Source organism: Bombus pascuorum, chromosome 6 (assembly GCF_905332965.1).
Source record: "Bombus pascuorum chromosome 6, iyBomPasc1.1, whole genome shotgun sequence".
NCBI classification, from domain to species: domain Eukaryota; kingdom Metazoa; phylum Arthropoda; class Insecta; order Hymenoptera; family Apidae; genus Bombus; species Bombus pascuorum.
In genome coordinates this window covers 857,249-876,632 of record NC_083493.1, presented here as the reverse complement: position 1 = coordinate 876,632, position 19,384 = coordinate 857,249, and the positions used below count along the sequence as shown (strand labels likewise).

The 19,384-nt window shown below is 37.9% G+C and overlaps 1 protein-coding gene across 1 annotated transcript in view; it reads left to right on the top strand.

Moving 5' to 3' along the window:
• LOC132908340 (lachesin-like) overlaps positions 1-19,384 on the top strand; it is a 205,064-nt gene that overhangs the window by 91,229 nt on the left and 94,451 nt on the right. Inside the window, exon 5 of the mRNA XM_060962282.1 lies at positions 424-552. Coding sequence (XP_060818265.1) covers positions 424-552 — 129 coding nt within the window. The remainder of the gene's footprint in view (positions 1-423; positions 553-19,384) is intronic.

The window sequence follows — 19,384 nt, the reverse complement described above, 5'->3', positions numbered from 1 at the left end:
TTTCAGTAAAAGAATTTCAATGTGTTAGAAAGTAATGATTTTACTTATCCGTGACTACTAAATTATATTTTAATGGAATAAAAATTACGTAAATCAATTTTAGTCTTTATTTTTGAAAATAGTACACATAATTTTATAAGCAAATTTTACCGAGTTTGAAAATAATGCGAGATAAACAGAAATATAATTTCTGGAATTAACAAAGGCTCGAAAAACTTGGAATTCGCGATAATAGAACGAACTCGCATGGAGACAAATTCATTTAGCATTTTCCTGCCATTTTTTCCATCTCTGTTCGTTGGTTTGTCAATTAACTAAAATTAGCTTTTAGACTCTGTCGAGTGGTTATTCCACGACGTCAGACAGGGAAAATAAAAGCGCCAAAATCGCCTGTCACGCTAAAGTGTCGTTTATCATTTTTAGTATTGGAGTGGAAAGGCGAGACGTTGGAAATCACACGGATCTCAAGACTGGACATGGGCGTTTATTTATGCATCGCAACGAATGGCGTCCCTCCGACTGTGAGCAAACAGATCAAAGTTTCCGTCGACTGTAAGTGAATCTTTTATTTCAATTCATATATTGATAAATTCGTAATGATTTTCATTCTGAGCGGTATTGACTCTCTTTTTAATTTTCGATAATCAATATTCAATGGAAGATACATGTAAAAATCTTGAAAGCTTCAAGATGTCTCAAATAAACTCAAACTTGAAAAACCAGGAACTGCAACTCAACCGTTAAAAACCAAATGCGGATTAGATTATTTAGAAGGTTTAAATAACTAACAAATTAATATTTCTAATTAATCTATATAATATCGTCATCTACTAATCTTCTTGTTTATCTCTAAAATCAAATCTGTATTCCTAAAACCTATATAAATTGAGAAAATACAATCGCAAACATCCTCCATCTGTCCGAAACACGCAAACGCGAAACACGAGGCGCAAAGATGGCTAAAGAGTTGAAGAACATACAATTTAATAATAGAGAAAGGTGTCCGGCGACAAAGCGGCTCTTTGCCACTTACAAAGCGGCTCGTTCCTTCTATTCTCGGCAGAGCAGAAGCGAGGGGATATGTGAGAGACAAGGGTTGTAAGTGAGAAAGAGAAACACGTTTGACTCGTACGAAAGAGTAAACGCGAATAGTACAGAGGGTGAAGAGTGAGGGTGGTGCGATATAAAGGTAAGCTCGGGATGAACCACGACACACTGTTACTCCATTTCTATCCTATACGCTTCCCTATTGTTACGTTATTGCTCCTTCTAAATACTGAGCGTTCCCTGCGATATGTCAACTTTCTTTTCTTCAAAGCTCGATTACTACCGACGAAAGATCGAATTAAACGGTTTTTAAGCTGTCGATAAAAGATTTTACGACATATCATTCGAAATTTTTATAATATCATATTATCGAAGGATAAATATTCGATTTGACGTTAATCACAGAAAAACGGGTTAACCGACAAGTTAATTAAACGACAGTTTAATATAACTTCTCTTCTTTCATGTGGAATATAAGAAACTCATTGGCAAAAAAGAGTGTACAGCATTCTAAGTTGTCCATCGTTTATCAAAGAGCTATGATAAGAGATACGAAAAAAAAAAAAAAAAAGAAACGAATACAAAAAAGCTGACAAAGGTTCACGCAGAATACCAGGTTTCGTTGTTGCACGTTCGCTCGTAAGAAAACCGAGCCACGTGCATGTGCGCGCGCGCCATCCAAGAGACGAAAACCAAGGAGTTATCCCTTTAGTTAAAGCGAGACTAATTAATTTAGCGGCGCCGTAAAGAAGCGTCGAATTGCGATTCAGAGCCAGACCGGGTCTGGGGGTTGAAAAGAGGGGGATGTTTTTGCCCCTGATCTCTCAGCGGATGCGCGCCGAGGATTATCCTTTTAGGCGTCCTTTAATTCCATTTGTAGCCGGTGCTCCCGGGCAAAGGCTTTTGTCAACGAGTATTACCCCGAGCCCTTTGAAGTCAAATTGCAATCGAGTAATGTAATAGTTCTGTCCGCGATATGCATTACCGGCGCGGGCCCGAATTCAAGAAGAAACTTGCAATGGAAAGAAAATATAATTTTCTGCGTGAAGCGTTCCAAGGACGCTGGGAACCAGCTTTTCGTAACGAGAAGATTATTTTTATGCTTATCGAGTTGTTCGGAATTCGTCACTTGGTTATGCAGCAACGAAGGAAATCATAAGAAGTACGAATTAGTTACGACACTGAAAAGTATCACGATAGGATATCGTCGTTATATTTCTCTGAACGAAAGTTCTGTGGATATAGAGGATCGTGAAATATCGCAAGGTGATTTTGTTTGAAACAGAAAGAATCAAAAAAGTTAAAGTGGTCGAAGGTGCGCGAATCTCCATTTTAAATATTAAATACCTACGATTAAAACTCTAGTTTAACTTAGACTGCAATAGTCCATTAAAATGATTTATCTTTGCGTGTTTGATGAATACATCGAGATGATTGCGTTCGATTTCTTGAAGTCTCGTGCAGATGCAGTTGAATCTTCTCAAATGTCAAAGGAACGCGTTGCTTAAGTTAAATAGAAGTGGGAATGGTTAATTCGCTGCAGAATCTGCGCATGCCACGTGCCTCCGAATCAACTCTTCTCGTTTTCGTATTGTGTAGCTGATCAAGATAGATTTTTGGCAATTGACTAAATTGGAATTTGCGTGGTTAATGATGCGAATTACGATAACTTACTTTTGCTTTAAACATAGTAAGAAATTTTCAAAAGAAAAAAGGAAATAATTTTACAAACGAATCTTTCTCTATGTTTATACATAGTATATACACGTGTACATTTGAAGTAAATCGAAGCGAACCAAGGTGACAATAAAATTTTTCATTACTTACTGTGATAATCTATTTCAAGATTAATACAAGATTTATTGAAACAATATATACCTTCTAACATACAATATAGAATATGCAAATATCCGAGAAAACAAATTCACACGATTGCTCTCTAAATTGCTAATTTTCTCATTAACTGCGGAGTTTAGTTTCAAAAATTCCTTACTGATTACACAGCTATATCAAGCAATTACGGGTATACACGTCGAGCGCAGATCAAATGCTCCTTCTATAAATTTTACGAAAATAGTAAAGCAAAACGAGGAAGGCTTACATTTTTATTCGATAAAAAATGGACAATGCATTGTTGAAAAAAGGTATTGTTATTAAAAACTTAAGAATTGTCAAAAAATAATAAAGTAAAGTTCACAAGCCAATTTAGGGAATACCCGATATACGCAGTAAAATACACGAAACAATTTGAAGAATATCTGATGCAGTGGGGAAAATAATTGATTCAATTTACAAAAAGCAATACATTATACAAAACATAAACGATATACCAAAGAGAATAATCAAATAATCAAACTTCTTTTCAATCTTTTTGTCTTTTTTACAAAATATATAATAGTTTTACTGGAAGAATAAAGGAAACATACCACTAAATGTCATTTATATTACTTTTTAATAAAATTTTTAGTTTTTCTAGTAAATGGCAATTTTTTACTTTACATAACGAGTGTACACGTGAATCGCGCCGAAATAAAGTTTTGCATTGACATGTATATACGTCGAACGCAGTTAATTGGTTAACTCCAATATAAAACAAAGTTCCACCTTGGCGAGTCTAACGAATCGCTCTCGATCCGCCTCTTACCACTGTTTCCAGATTCAGTCACGAGGCGTAGGTGATAACGAGATATATGCCGCGGTTTTGCTTCTGACGCTTTGCCCTTCCCTCCCACTATATTTTTTCTTTCTCACCGCGTGCTTTGCTTTAATCAATCCTTTATAAGCATCCCTCGAAGCGCGGCCCATTTATTCTTTCGGAGTGTGTCCATTCGTTTTTATAAACGCGTATACGTCGGGACCGTGTGCATAACGTATCAAAGTAACAGCGGCAGCATTCTGAAAAGCACCCGTTATCGATCGCACGTAATCTAAGGAGTGCAGCGAGAGCAAGCGAGGAAGATAGAATGACAGAGAAAAAAAGGCAGAAGCACAAGCGAAAGTCCAGTAAGTCGACGTTTTTTAATTTGGACATGGCCGCCACGGTTAATGACGGTTGCGCTTGAATTCATGTAGGCGAATCTGCCGACGGGACATGGTCATTTTTCGTGGGGCAGAAATGTCACAGGACGAAACGGGATGAATCTGTTGGGAAAATGAGCTGAGACTCCGGCTCGGCTTTCACCTGTGACCGCCTCTTTGTCCAAAGACCGTTTAATCATTTATACGTGGTTCGCCAAACATTTATACGCTTTGTCACCGCTGTTCGGATTTTTAACCTTTCTCAATTCAATCTTTTTCCCAACGAATCTATTGTCACGGTTAATTGACGTTGAATATGGATGTACGTAAGGTTTTGTTCAGTTACGCGAAGGTAGTTTGCGAATGAATATGCGAATCGACCTCTGGCTAGTTTTAATCGTTGACAAAGAAAATTTTATTTCATTGCTGGCTTTTGCTTTTCAGGTATATGGTTCCGATGTTGAATATTGTGTACAATTTGAATTCCACCGTTAACCGTGAGTTTTATCGATACATGTCATGTGCACGTATTGGTGGAACAAACACGCTATTAATTCTATCAATATAATAATTAATTTTATATAATAATTATGTACGATATTATTATGAAACTATAAAGAAGAAAAATATTATATATAGTTTAACATTGTGTAAATTTGTACAAATTACCAATTACCCAGTGTCTTGTACGTACGTTAAGCGATTTCAATGTTTTTAGCATGTATACAACTGACATAAATTTTCGTTACAGGCATAAACGAATTATAAGACGCGATCTTTACTATTTTCTTCACGATTCCGATCAATTGAAATTTTTTTTAAATTTTCTTTACACATCATCTAGTAAACTAGTCCTTTCAACTTCTTAAAAACATTCAAGTTGTTTGGTCTAATTTTAAAAAAGGGTGTCCGGATATTAAAGTCAGTAATTGTAGCTAGTAATGTACCTACATCAAGTAAATATCTTGAACGGTGCACTTTGCTTCCTTGTTCTTTATGAACCACATTAAAGGGTGACAAATCCCAAATGTACTTTACAGATTAGTACCTGAAAAAGTAATTCTTTAAGTTGTTTTTCCTTTAATATTTTTCTCTACATATAATCAAAAACGGTAGACTTGTCTAGTTACGTGGATTACATATATGTATGAAAGTATTGTACAATACAAGAATAGAAAATATACTAATGATAAACACAGAATACTATATAATGGCTCAGTACTTCGTAAAAATTCTAAATTTAATTTTAATTTAATTTCGTAAAAATTCTAAAATTATTAAAATTTCAAGCAAAAAGTAGGCCTTAATTATCCTAATCAATGTATCGATAAAAGAATATTTAAAAATTTATCTCCTTTATTATTTTAAACCTATCACAAAAAGGAAAGTGTAAAAGGATGCTTCCAATCGAGCTTAATCTGTTCGAAAGAACTTATCGACTTGCGAATATCGGGGTCGAAGGTAACGAAACTGCAAGACATTGGGGAGAATGTAGAGGGGTTGAACCTAGAAAAGGAGCTGGAAGCGGAGAGGGGGCGGTTGTACCGATGCGGCGACGTAGTCACGTATAAGCAGTGACTCAGCCTCCGCCCTCGTCTCGTTCTCGGCACCCTTCGCACTCGGCTCTCCATGTCCTTCTTCCTTGCTCCTTGCCGTGGTTCCAGTGGCAATCTGTTATTAAAATCAGCAACGAGAAAAATTCGTGCCGTATCTACGTAGGACGAGCCGCGTACCGACAGACGTGTTGTGGCAAAAATTAAGCCACCTACTAACTCAAAAACAAAATTACCGCGAGGTGTGTGGAGTTGCGTGTCAGATGCAATCTTTTCAACAAATTTAAACGTTTTTTTACACGTAATTGATATTTGTAGTTTTTGATTTCGGCTTAATCGACAGAAATTTTCAAAAAATTTCTAAACGATTCTTTTATTATTTTCGTCATCCTGATTTTTCAAGTAGATTTTCTATTTGATTCACGATCGATCTATAAACTTGAAAAGTCCACAAAATTGCATTTCATTTGTCAGGTAAACGTTGACTGCGCATTTCCAAGCGCTCTTTAGCCGTGGAATAAGCGACATCGATAACGCAACCGGGTCAAGTATCTTTTTCATTTTGTTTTCTGTTTCCTTTCTTCCTTTTTCCTCTTCGTTCTTGGTTTACGCCACAGCGCGGATTGACATTTTGATTTAAACGATGCCTCCTTGAAATATTCATTTTACTTTGGAGCGCCGTGCTTATCATGTTTGCCGATTGTAATTTAATAGTCCGGCAGCGAGGAAATTGGAAATCTGCTCGCAACGCATATCGCGTGTTCGCCGATATTACAGATCGCTGTTTGAATCTATCGATTTCAGTTTATCCGGCTAAAGCCCCGAAATCATCTGCTCCTTGAACCAACGAAAATGTGATTTCGTGGTGGTACGCTAATCTACCGGTGAATTCGCAATCAATCGTCACATCCCGGCACCCTCCGAATAGATCTGGAAAATTTGTACGAACGATCCTTTCTAGGTCCGAAGGATTTTCGCCAGCGATTTATACACAATCGCGTAAAATGCTTTGGACGGCGGCCTAGGGATTTTCATGTTGTAGGTATTGGGCGGTTAACTAGATCGCAAGGTACATGTCTATAAGCAGGTTTGAGCATCGGTATTTGTTGGAGTATGTAATACCCTTAAGAGGGACTTTTATTCGTATCCTTCAAGAAAGAAAAAGGTTTTTAAAACCTAGATAACAATTGATAAAATTTTACAGAATATGGTATAATTCTAAATACTTGAATTATAGAATATAAACCATCTAATAATTTGGACACTAAAGAACGATACTTCAAACCCAAAAACTACGACTCATTCATTATTAAAAATATAAACTTCTAACTTTATTCCCCTACTTAATTAAACCTCCACTTACCCCTCTATCGAAGCAAAAGAACACACACAATACCGCGAGCACGTGAAATCCGCTTTGCGCATGCAAATCATAATTCGCGGGTGGGGCTTCCTCGTTGCTCAAAGGATTCCATTATTCGATCAAGCGCCACAGAAGACGAATACCAAAAAAAAAAAAGAAAAAGAAAAAGAACGATGAGAAAGAGGGAGGAGGAAATAGGGCTAAGGCGCAAGTGGGGAGCAAAGGGGGATGGTTCTCTAAAAAATTTCAATCAGTTCTACTGCTGCGAAAGGAGCCCCGGGAGCTGCCGCGGAAACCTTTTAGGACTGAAAAGAAGCACAATAATGATCGGATTTTCCCTCGATATCGATCTCACGGCCGTGTTTCCACGTCTGTCGCGGCACCTACCCGCCTACCTAGCCACCTACGAGCCCGTAGGAAGAAATATTGCTACTGAGACTGCACGAGACGGTAGGAGAGAAGAGCACAGAGCCTTATCGGCCACGAGCTGGCGTTTATTTAAATTTAAAACTGGAAGAGATCGATCTCGAACCGCGGTCACGGCTTCGTGTTCCTTCATCCTCTGTCTCTTTTTTTTTTCACAGAGGCCAGACGCGCGCGACCCTTTTCCCTTCCTCTAGTCTCACCGCCTCTAATTCCCGGCTCTTGTCGATCGTCTCCGCGCCCAGCACGTCCCTCGAAAAACTCATTAACGTGTCTCGCTGATTCTCCTTCCCTTTACCTTTCCTCCGACTCAGCCAACTTCTTGTACGTACTCTGTGTGGAGCGTGGAAAGGAAACGACGCGACGACGTGGTCCAGGTCTGAGAACAGATCTACAGATTCTCTCTTCGTCCCGTTGCTGTTTGCCTCTTGAGGACGTGAAGAGCCGCGAGCGTGCTTTGCTCCAGGTTTTAAGAAGTGTTTGCGGGAGACTAGGAAGAGATTATGTGTGAGCAAATGTGGGAAGGAAACGAAAGGAGCAGGCTGCTGCGTTCTACGTTCTGATGTATAGGAAAGCTACCGAGGAATTTTCTGAGGAAGTTTGTACAGGAATGAGGATTGCTTCGGATGAACGAATGGTGTGAAGGTATGTGTTTGTTAGTACATTAGATGCAATGTGTTTGTCGAAAAGGAGTAAGGATCGTACAGTATAATGAAGAAGTTTACTGTTTTTGGATATGTTTTTTCACCGAAAGTTTACAAGAAACATTATTATTATCATTATTATTATCACAAAACATATTATTTTATCAGACTATCTCTGATAAAATAAATAGAAATATTAGATAACCCTTGAAGTATATAAAAATAAATTAATATGCGATATTAAACTTACCTATAATCAGATTTTTCATTAAATTCTTAAATTTAAAGCACTCAAATTTAAAATACAAATACTAACGTTGTTGACCGAAGACAAGTATAGCAAAGAAAACGTTAATATCCTCTCGTCTTCATGAATATGTATATAGTACAACGTATAGTACTAAGGTTTTGGTAAATTAACGTATGCGGGTGCAAAATAGATGCGACGTGAAGAGGGTCCCTATGCTATGTACTATCTATAGAAGGTACGCGTGTTCTTCGTCGTTTGAATCACATTATTCTTTCTCTTTCTCTTTTCACGATGTTAGGACATTACACGAGTGACCTGCAATTAAACGAAAGACTTGCCTGTTTTCTTCTCACGATGGAGATTTTTCCTTTTAAGTCAATCGCGCAAAGAAACATCCTCTTTGAGGCAAGGCGCTGACTTTATCGCGTGATTAAGTAACACCACAAAACAGAATTCTATTACGTACTTTACGGCAAAAAAAATATTAGTCAAAAGTGCGAATCTATTTGACAAACTTTAATGTTTGTGTACCCATAATATTGTTTTATTCATTGGATAATGTTATTATCATTAGAAATTAGCTCCGTGTGGAAACGTTTACAAATCAATTTAAATATTATACGCAATAGAATAAATAATACGTCGATTCATACGTATGGCTGTTTATAATATCGCATTAAAATACTTATCGAACATTCACCATTTTATTGGTCAGTTTGTAAGTTGTAATTTATTTTTAAAAATCTCGGAAGGAGACGAGCGAATTTTTTCGTTACTCGTTGCTTGTCCCAATTAATTTAACGAGACCATTACAGATAAATTAAAAGCAGAATATTTAACGAGGATTATATTTAAATGAAATTCTGATATATTTTTCTTGTTTTTATAAAAGAAACTTTTATTTTCTTTATGCACATTTTCGTTCAAGTAATTAGAATATTCATTAAAAATTGCGATGTATTACCCAAGTAATATTCTTCAATACGAATATAGTATCTTATATCCAGGTATCTACTGTGATATAAAATTGATTCTGATTATATCTTGTATTCGACAATCGATATTCTAGTTATTTTCCACTTCGAATGGCGATATCCCCTTTTTTTAAATCCAAATAAAAATAATAGAAATAGTAGAAAATTGTATTTCTTTTCCCTCAATGCCCTTTATGTAACAAACATACCACTTCCGTGCACGAATCTTGAATTCAACTATAACCAACTGAAGAGCCGGTGCGATACGCGATTGTTACTTTGTTCGCTTGAATTTTCCTAATTAATTCGTGTTGCTCGCGTGGATGCGAGGCGGTCGTTAAGCTTAATCGTGAAAATTATTCAGTTTCAGGGACGGCGTTCATTCGCGATAAACGTAAGAGAGCAGAGTAAGACGTTCCGTCCTATAATCTACCGTATTCACGGAACAGGAGTATCCTTGCAGACAAAATTTAGTCGACGCGCGGAAGTAGGGTGGGCGATTAAATAATAGAGAAGACGAAAGAAGAGTGAAAAAAAGGGAAAAAGGAAAATGAGAAAAGAACGACTCTTACCTGGGCATCTGGTGGAATATTTTATTAACAAGGCTAAAGTAGTTGTACTATATATCCGAGGGAACTCGAGAGCAAAGTGTATTACGACTTGAAAGAAACTATGTTCGCGCAGGAAACTACCAGCTGTTATTAGTTATGTAGGTTATCCGGCTTGAGTATTTAATTGCTATCAAAACAGCATGGGCGCTTTTCAATCGGCCTCGGTATCTTTTGAGTTAAAATCGAAATAGACTTTCCTGGGCGACGATTACGAGTGTCTTTTGCACGTTTAAGAGCGCTTGAATTTTCGAGAGGAAACATTTTCATGTAAAGCGTTGTTTTGTGAAATAGAAAGGGAATTAAATTACAAAAGTCTTAGTTTTTATCGATTTAACATGCTAAATCAGAGTTCTCCACGAAAGGCTAAACTTTTTTTTAGCAATAGGGAATTCGTAATTGGCTGAAATTTCTCATCGATGTTTCGAAGTAGAGGTGCACCCTGTTGGCTCGAACACCCAGACTCGAGATGTATTTACTTACTCACAATGTTATTGTTACGGCGCGCTAGACGGTCAGTGCGACGTACCTTTCGGTCTGACCGCCGACGCCTATCTCTCATCAAACTGACCTGCAGTAACCTAAGGAACCACCATAAACCGAATCTTTTCAACTTACTTTCGATTCATACAAATATTATTCGGTTTATGGATGGTCATTTGAACAGTCATTAGGTTTATTGCACTCTCTTGTTAATTACGGGGAAAGCAGATGTGTCCCGTTAAATGGCGGGTTTTTCCCTTAGGTGCTTGAGGGCAACTTCAAACTGCTTATCGCGCCTTTTTCTTACGTTATTGGTTTTGGCGATGGTCGGCATTATTATTGACGTAGTTAAATTGAAGCTTCTCACGTTTTGCTTTCTGACGTCCAAGCGTAGAATGGCGGTGGGATCACGTGGCACTGTATGTAGCACTTTTTGCTGGCACGTGTATCCGACTCGAAGGACCAATGTTTGTTCGTCCAGTCGCGGGGAGACGCGTCTCCGTTAGGCGCGTCAACGGGAGTCGTAAATTCCCGTTACGATCTACGAATGGACACCGCGAGCAGGGCGATCCCCTGATTTCAGTTACGACAATAGGGGTGGTTATATTGAAATAACTGTAGTCTCCAGTTATATATTTTTATTTATTTTGCCACTTTTCACAACACTTGGAACGTATATAGAAATATGTTGTAATGGATACCGGTTAACGCGATGAATCCCGATATCGTGTGAAACTATTAGACTAGCTTGCCGAATGAGTGCAAGAACCGTCCGAAGTATGTTGACGCCAAGAATCGACTGTCTCGTTGGCGTGAATTGAAGTTACTGCCTCGGTGGCTAGAATTGTATTTGACTGGCTTGCCGAATGATGAGCAGAGACTTGACTGTCTGCTGAACAGTAGAACAGTGATTGACCCATCTCGTCTTGTTTAGGAGGAAAGCTCGGTGTGGGTGTACCCTTGCTGAACCAAGGACGCGGATTCGTTGTTCACACCTTTAGGTAGAATAGTGAGGGTAACGATCCGCGATGCCCATTGGTTTTTAGCCAATATTAATACACATAATGCGAGGAGAAAGTCTCCTGCATATTTGGCTCATGGGTGTCCTTGTTCTTGGGAAAAACCCGCCATTTAACGGGACACATCTGCTTTCCCCGTAATTAACAAGAGAGTGCAATAAACCTAATGACTGTGCAAATGACCATCCATAAACCGAATAATATTTGTATGAATCGAAAGTAAGTTGAAAAGATTCGGTTTATGGTGGTTCCTTAGGTTACTGCAGGTCAGTTTGATGAGAGATAGGCGTCGGCGGTCAGACCGAAAGGTACGTCGCACTGACCGTCTAGCGCGCCGTAACAGTTATTGAAGTATTGATACGTTCATTGTTCTTTCATTTTATTCTATTAAATAATCGTATATAAAATACATGTATTATGTACAACCATTTCTCTTATAACTCAATTATTCATATAGAAATTGTGTTATAAACTGTCCTTTAAATTAAAAATCGGCCTATAAGTGGATCATATACGCATTATTATATATGTGGTATCATATATTATTATGTACGTGAGTCACATAATTAAAGCTACAATAGAATTTTATGGCTACCCACGCATAAAAGCAATGCAATACGTATCGCAAAATCTTTTCGCTATTATGAATTTGAATGCTACCAGCAAAGATCATTTCTTTTTCAATAACAAAATTATCGAGATATAGTCAATAAAAGTAAAGATAAGATAAAATGCAATTTGGAATTTTACCAGAAATTATTTGATATTCAAAGATCACAATATATTGGACGGAAAATTGTCTCAATTAAACATTCTGATGATTCTGATTCACGTCAGAATTGTGACGCTACTTACGTATCGAGTTAAAGAAGGAGAAGTTCCATAAGCGAGTGTCACGCGATACAATGAAATATCGGCGCTCTTCCGGTTCTTCTTCGCCGTGAAACGCGTTTTTGCACGGTGTCTGCGCCAGCCGAGAATTATTTTTGTGCTGGAACACGTTGCTACGGGTTCAACCTAGAAACCCCCTTTTTTTATTTTAGGCAACTGGATGTCGTAGTTTCGCGGTGTTTAATGCAGATGAATCACCTGTTTCTGACCCAGGGATGCACTGAGTTGTATGGTTATTGTTTGGTGGTTTCGGAACATATTTTGGATGATTATGCAATGTTATAAAATTTGAAATCGACACACTATTTCTTCTTACTTTATGGACATTTTTTCGCGTGTCTGATTTGCGTAATGTGCTTCTGCAAAGTGTCTATTATTCTAAGGAATGGATTGAGCAATCACATTTTTCAGCGACTGCGTATCCGAACAAACAAACGGAAAGTTGGAGAGCGTGCGAGAACAGCGAGCGAAAGAAAGCGAGCCTCGAGCGGACCATTAAATCGGCAACAGGCGACAATGAAAACCAGCTCAGACATTTAACCCTGAAAGCATAGGGACTGACGTGCCACGATTTCACGGCAACGTTTTTGATCTGGAGCCTGTTGTTTCGTTGAAAATGCGCGCGAACAGTGCATTCTGTGCTCATGGCTCGTCCCAGTTGTGCGCGAAAAGCCGCGAATATAACGGTGAAAAAGGGTAGAACGGGAACGAAAACGAGAACAAGGGAGACGGGGTGATTTGCCAGAGAAGCTTTTGTTTCCTCTTTTTGAATACGGCTCGCCCGACGACGCGTATGAATTCTGAGAGGCGTTGAATTTTTACGGCTTTGCACGCCTCAAATTAGTTCGTAGCCTGTACACACGCTTCTTCTCATTGTTGCTTCGCTATTATTGTCGTTGTTTCTTTGATATCGCTGTAGCAAAGTGTAATGCAATAATGATGCTTTGAACACGCGAAAGAGCTTTCGTCGTTTTACCTTCTCTTTGTTAAAAATGTTTCGAAAGAAAGTAAATGAAAGTCGAATGAAAAACGAAACTATTAGTTTTTATTCAATTTCTTCCAGCTTTATTTCTTCCATTTTTGTTCCGAGCATGTTGCTGCAGTGGGCAAGTCGAATTACATGTCGAAGTAGGAAATAATACGAATCACAAACTTAAAAATTGTATTATTTCGATCCATTATGGCAATACAATAAGGAAGTAAATCAGTTTTTGAGTCGTAGCGAATTTCAGTTTTCTCCGTAATAAAGATAAAGTTGACACTTGTCAAAAGTAGATTTACGCAATCGAGTCACGAGAAAAGTGAGAGTTGATCCGATATCCGGTCGCAGCAGGGGAAAAGTTAGCGCGTTCGGAATTTGAATATAAATCGAAAACCCGATCGCGATCAATCTCTTTTTACGTTCCCTGCTTTTAGAGCAAATATCTGCGTCGGCCATCATCTTCGACCTCCATACTAATTAACCTCTTGGTTCTGGCGGTAAGTAACGAAAAAAGAATAAATAACCGAAGTAGAATGAAGGATCAATGAAGGTCAATATGACGCTGTTCCTACTTCTTTTACTTTATCGAAGGCGTATCGATTAGGATCATGTCAGCGATAATATCTGATAAAATAAAATTTATGTTACATACACGATTAGCTTCCTGTTCGTATGATCAATAATTTCTGTCCAAATTTCTCTCTTTCTATTTTAAACTTCTAGAAGAAAGGAAAAATCCCGATTCTAATTAGGACGGAAATGCCATGGAATTCCTCCTCTATCTTTAATAATTGAGATCGTGATATCACAGTAGCTGGAACGAGATTTCAGTGTATCCGATCAGAAGTGGAGTTCGGACTTTATTGTTAACCAGATTTTCGATTATTCTAAGTATAACAATATTGAACGAAAAGAAATAGTCATATCGTGTCTAGGAATGCTATGTTTGCAAAAATTATTAGTACATATAAATATATATATGTATATATTAATAATTATCATTGACTTGTTAATCACATGAGTAAGATCATGTTCAATTTACTGCATGACTACTTTAACTGACTGAATTGTTCAGCCTACCTATAGATTCTTTTTCCTACTTCTAGTGTTCCATATAGTTTCGTCCATAACAGTTCAAGCGATAAATCTATATTGAGCTAAATTTATTAGATCCCAAGAAGAGGTTTAAAATAATCGGAGGTGCGAATAAATATGTAAAAGATTTAGAATATCAAAATATCAGACTATCTATCTTAATCCAGTAACATTTCGAATAAGCGTTAGAAGCCGACTATTTTCAGTTTTTATCGTTTAATTATTTACTCCTACGAAAATACCCATTTTATGTCCAATATTCGTCAGATATATCGTTTTTCATTCGATAAATCAATGTTTATGATAAACCGCAACTTACAAATGAAAAGGTCACATTACTAAAGAACAAAGTTCTTGTGACGTGATATCGGTCACATAAAATACTCAGCTCATACATAAAATAGTCTCGCTCTATACTTTGAGAATCAACGCTATCGTCTAAGCAATCATCCCATTTTCACGCAGACACAACGTAGCGAGAAGTATACGCGCGATATCTTCCGGTTCGCGAAACAATGGCTCCATAAAAGCGGTGGAATCCAGACAGGTTTCTGCGGACTGTGCGAGGGCACTATCTCATCCCTACAGTCGCTGCAAGACTTTACACCAGGCGATGTGTGTGTCGCGCGAAGATCCGCGTGAAATAAATAAAGAAATAAATAAAAATGAGTAGACACGTGTCTCACAAATCACGCGGTGGCGCGCTGACGAGACCCACGGGACCTCGAGGCGGAACCGCATGCGTTCCTCTCCTCCGCAACGCGGGAACCGAGGATCCTCACGAGAAGGGATGACTTTCTGGATTATTCCACGCGTGTCTCACCTTTGCATGCTTCTTTCCACATCCTCAGCACCGTCCTGCCACGCTTTTATTTTTCCAACGGAATATTCTGGCGATGTTCCTCCGTGGTGTCTTCCTGTGATTTTTTTCTCTGACCTGCTCAAAATGGAGGTCGTTCGGAATGATGGGTCTATTCGAGGGTGTTCTATGATTGATATTTGGTCCCTGATGTCGGTGGCTGAGGGTATAGTTGGCTGAGATATGGGTATTTTTTGATGTTAAAATATTAGACATTTTACGAGAAATGTTACTTATATGACTACCGATGATTCTTGCAAGATTTTTAGATGACACTGTTCTCTAAACGATATTCTACATTGCAGCTTTGCTACGAAAGTAATGCAATTCAAAACTATTAATTGTTCAAACTAGTTTAAAGAATGCGGAAATCTACACGTAATCCAACGCACAATCTATTTATCGTAAATTTCCAAATAATTTCTGGAAAAAAGGAAAAAGCGCGAAAAGAGAAAATGAAACGCTATACATGCGGTATCTGACTGAAACGGAAATTGAATTCGTGCAATATTACGAAATATCTTACGAAAATGCGTCTTTGGTGCAATTCGAAAGAACACGGTTTACGAAATAATGAAAAATTGTGAACCCAGTAACAACTTTTTCACCCTTCAGTGGCGCAGACACGGTACCGCCTTTTGTGTCACGTTCACGAAGGAAGTATGATTTTTGAAATTATTTCACGCATGTTCGGGCTTCGTGTATGTCCCTAGCCATCTACTTCGTGTTACCGTTACTATTTTACGTTACGAGACGGAAAAAATTTCGTGTTCCGTACAGTACACGCATAGGCCGCCTACGTTACCGCATAATTAATTACAAGGCGTGATTATTATTAACAGTGGCGTTAATTACTCATACGCATACTGCATGAAATAAGCTAACACCGCTCTTTAATTAAAGGATGTGAAAGAATTTTTAATTCTTAGCGTATTTTATATGTACAATTAGTGGATTCAGCTTTTGCACTGTGAATATGTTGAAGTTACAAATTAGCGATTAATAATTAAAATACGAGAAACTAAAACATGAGGTATAAGTTAATATGTGACTAGATAGCCGCCAAGTAATACAGGTCAGTATATGATCAGACGTCTCGTAACTGACGCGTAATATCGCTCACTGGATCATTCCGTTAATTCGCAGTTTACTGATAAGTAGAACTAAAATTCGACTAATTAATAAACTTAAATAGAAGCTACAAATATTTTCAGAAAAACCACATATTAAATTTTCCCCTCCAAAGACTGATCAAAGCATATACTTATTTTCCGTAAGTAGCATGATTCAATAAATCCCTATCACAGAGGAAAGCGTACCCCACCGTTTACAGGTGGCTGTCTTTCCAACGGCATAAACAAATATTGGGATTTGTTCCTCTGAAAATATTTACGTACGCTCGCCGAGCATAAAAATATGTAAAAAATTCTCCCTCAGAATGAGAATGTCCGAGATAGATACCTATAGGTTGAGTTTCAAACCTCTCTTCGTGGCCTGTAGTGACCTACGAAGAGGAAGCCACAAAGGTTCAGGATTATTCTATGTGTATTCCTTCGCTGTGCTTCTTTCTATCCGCTATGTTCGGTGATCGCTCGCTTTCTGCGACCTTCCTTACTATTCCTCTTTTTCCTGTTCTCCTTGAATGTTCCCCCACAAAAGGCTTGATGTTTGTACGCATGAGCAGGGTGCACGTGCGACAGACGTATGAGTTGATGTATAGCTCGTGTATGGTATAGCGTAAAAGTATCGTTACAACTGGGTCAGAAGCCGCTCACAACATTTGTAATGCAATCTGCTTGCGTACACTTGCGACCATTGCCAGCTCTGCTTTCTCATTCGTTTCTACTCTACTGATCTTTGTTCGCAATTTCTTATTTTCTCTGTTATTTTCTTAAGAAATAGTATATGAGATTCTAGTTAGATGGATTAATAATTGCAGTAAGATAAGTTAAAGACGAACGTATTTAGTAGTATTTTGTCAAATTGCAAATAATCCTTTTGCTAATTCAAAATTATGTATCCGTTTAATTATTTAATAGTTATTCTAATAGCTCCATCGCATAGTGCAATTTATTTTCGACACGACTTCTGTTTACGTACCATCCTTGTGTGAACTTCAGGTATGAATGAATAAATTGTAACTGAATGTAATTACACACAACGTGAAAGCATATGTAAATCGTGCAACTCGTTATTCCAGAATGAATTTTGAAAGTGACGAGAGCTACGAACATCCAAGCAGGATGTTCGACTTTTGGAGCATACGAAAATGGAAATTTGGTTTATGATTACATGTGAAGTTGTGCGTCAAAATTCAACAAACGTCATATTTTTAATAAAGTCCGTTGCAACGACGTTATTGAAATACTTTACTCTAAATATTTTAAAACTAATTAAAATGAAATAAAAATTAACTCTTCGATGCAAGATAATGTGCCAATTCGGAATTCTCCGAATGCTCTCTCGCTTTAAGTTGTGAAAATGGGAAAGCGCTGAGCAATGAAACGACTATGAAATTCGAAGTAAGCTCGGACCCCACAGTGACCATCCCCCGTTAGAATTCAAGCACACAAATCGTGCGACGACGTTAAAAATAAAGCGAGCAGCACTCGTGGCAATGCTATCGTGTCATTTGAAGCTGTTCTAAAGAAACTTCGGCTTAACAGAATAAAGAGCAATGTACGAGCAGCATGATTTCCATTTGCGTCGTCGCTTTATGCTGGACTCGTGTTTTCCTCGAAACGATAATTCACCGTAATTGCTCACTGCGTGCGTGTATTGCATAATGTGTTATTTGGAAAAAAGCACCATCGCGGCGATTCTAATTTTGAGATTGTTTGATAGATTGTAACGCATTACCTTTTTTAATATACGGATAGGTATATCTAGTATTTGAGAGATAATGAATATTTTTACCCGTAGACTTTCATCTAATACCGTTACTTAAATACAGATACTTGAAATAAGTACTCCGTAAAGGAATAAATTGAAAAATATTAAATCAGTCAAATATTGATAAGACAAGATAATAAATACAATAAAGCAAAGCGCCAAGTGCAGATATAATTGTATAATTATTTAATTTGATTAAATGTATGATCTTTGAATGGTTAAGTCGGACAATTTAACAACGTAAATGACATGAAACGTAGGATATAATTATATTTTCCATAGGCAAATCCCGATGGATTAACTGATTGATTAAAACATTCTGCTGACCCGATTTCAGTGCGGAAATCCGCAACGTGAATTAGAAATGATATATTAAATTCTCAGACTTTCAAGTCGAAGTGATCGAAGAACAGTCTTTTTCATATTCTCTTATATATGTTTGTAAAAGAATCAACTTGCTTTTTATAATATAAAACTTTTTCTATCACCACCTAACTAAATCTAAATATTGCATAATGTAATCTTACTCTTCGGTTTATTTTATTTCTTTCGCATTTCATGAATGCCATTTAAAAATATTTTATAACATCAGAATAAAACTTATAAAACTACACGAGTTTCTTTCATCTTTACCTAAAACAAGATTGCAACTCCAACTTGTTGCTATAATCACCGTATACGATACAAATTACCGACTAAGCTTGAATAAGCAAAAAACAGGAAGACAGGACATTTTCTGGCCATCGGACAGTCACGTTGAACGTCCTAGTGTGGCCTCTATATGCATGGACGAAGCGTAACGCGCTGTAATTGCGTATGGAGTAGACACACTGCGTGACGTATCGCTGAAAGCTATATTGTCATGATGTTACGGTGTATCGCCACCGGCCAGGCCTACAATAATCATGTCATAATGCAATCCACGCGTGCTTCCCGCGTGTGTACGCGAGGCTTGCAATTATCGCCGCGCACGAGGACTCGTTATAGCCTTTAACGTGGCGTGCATCGGCTCCCAATGCGTGCACGCATAAAGTGCTAGTACAATTGCATCAACAAGCGTGCATCCTTGCTGCGGCGACGTGTCATCGCCAGGGAACTGGCTTTCAACAGTGCGTGTTATGCGGGTTATTCTAAATTCTAAATTTCAATTGCCATTCACCAAAATTCGACGACGACGCTCTCTCGATCACGATATTAAGATCTCTCGGTGATGACTCTCTCAAAGAACGTGACGATTTTGATTAGTTTTGAATAGCTTTGTTCGATAGAATGGCTATAAGGAA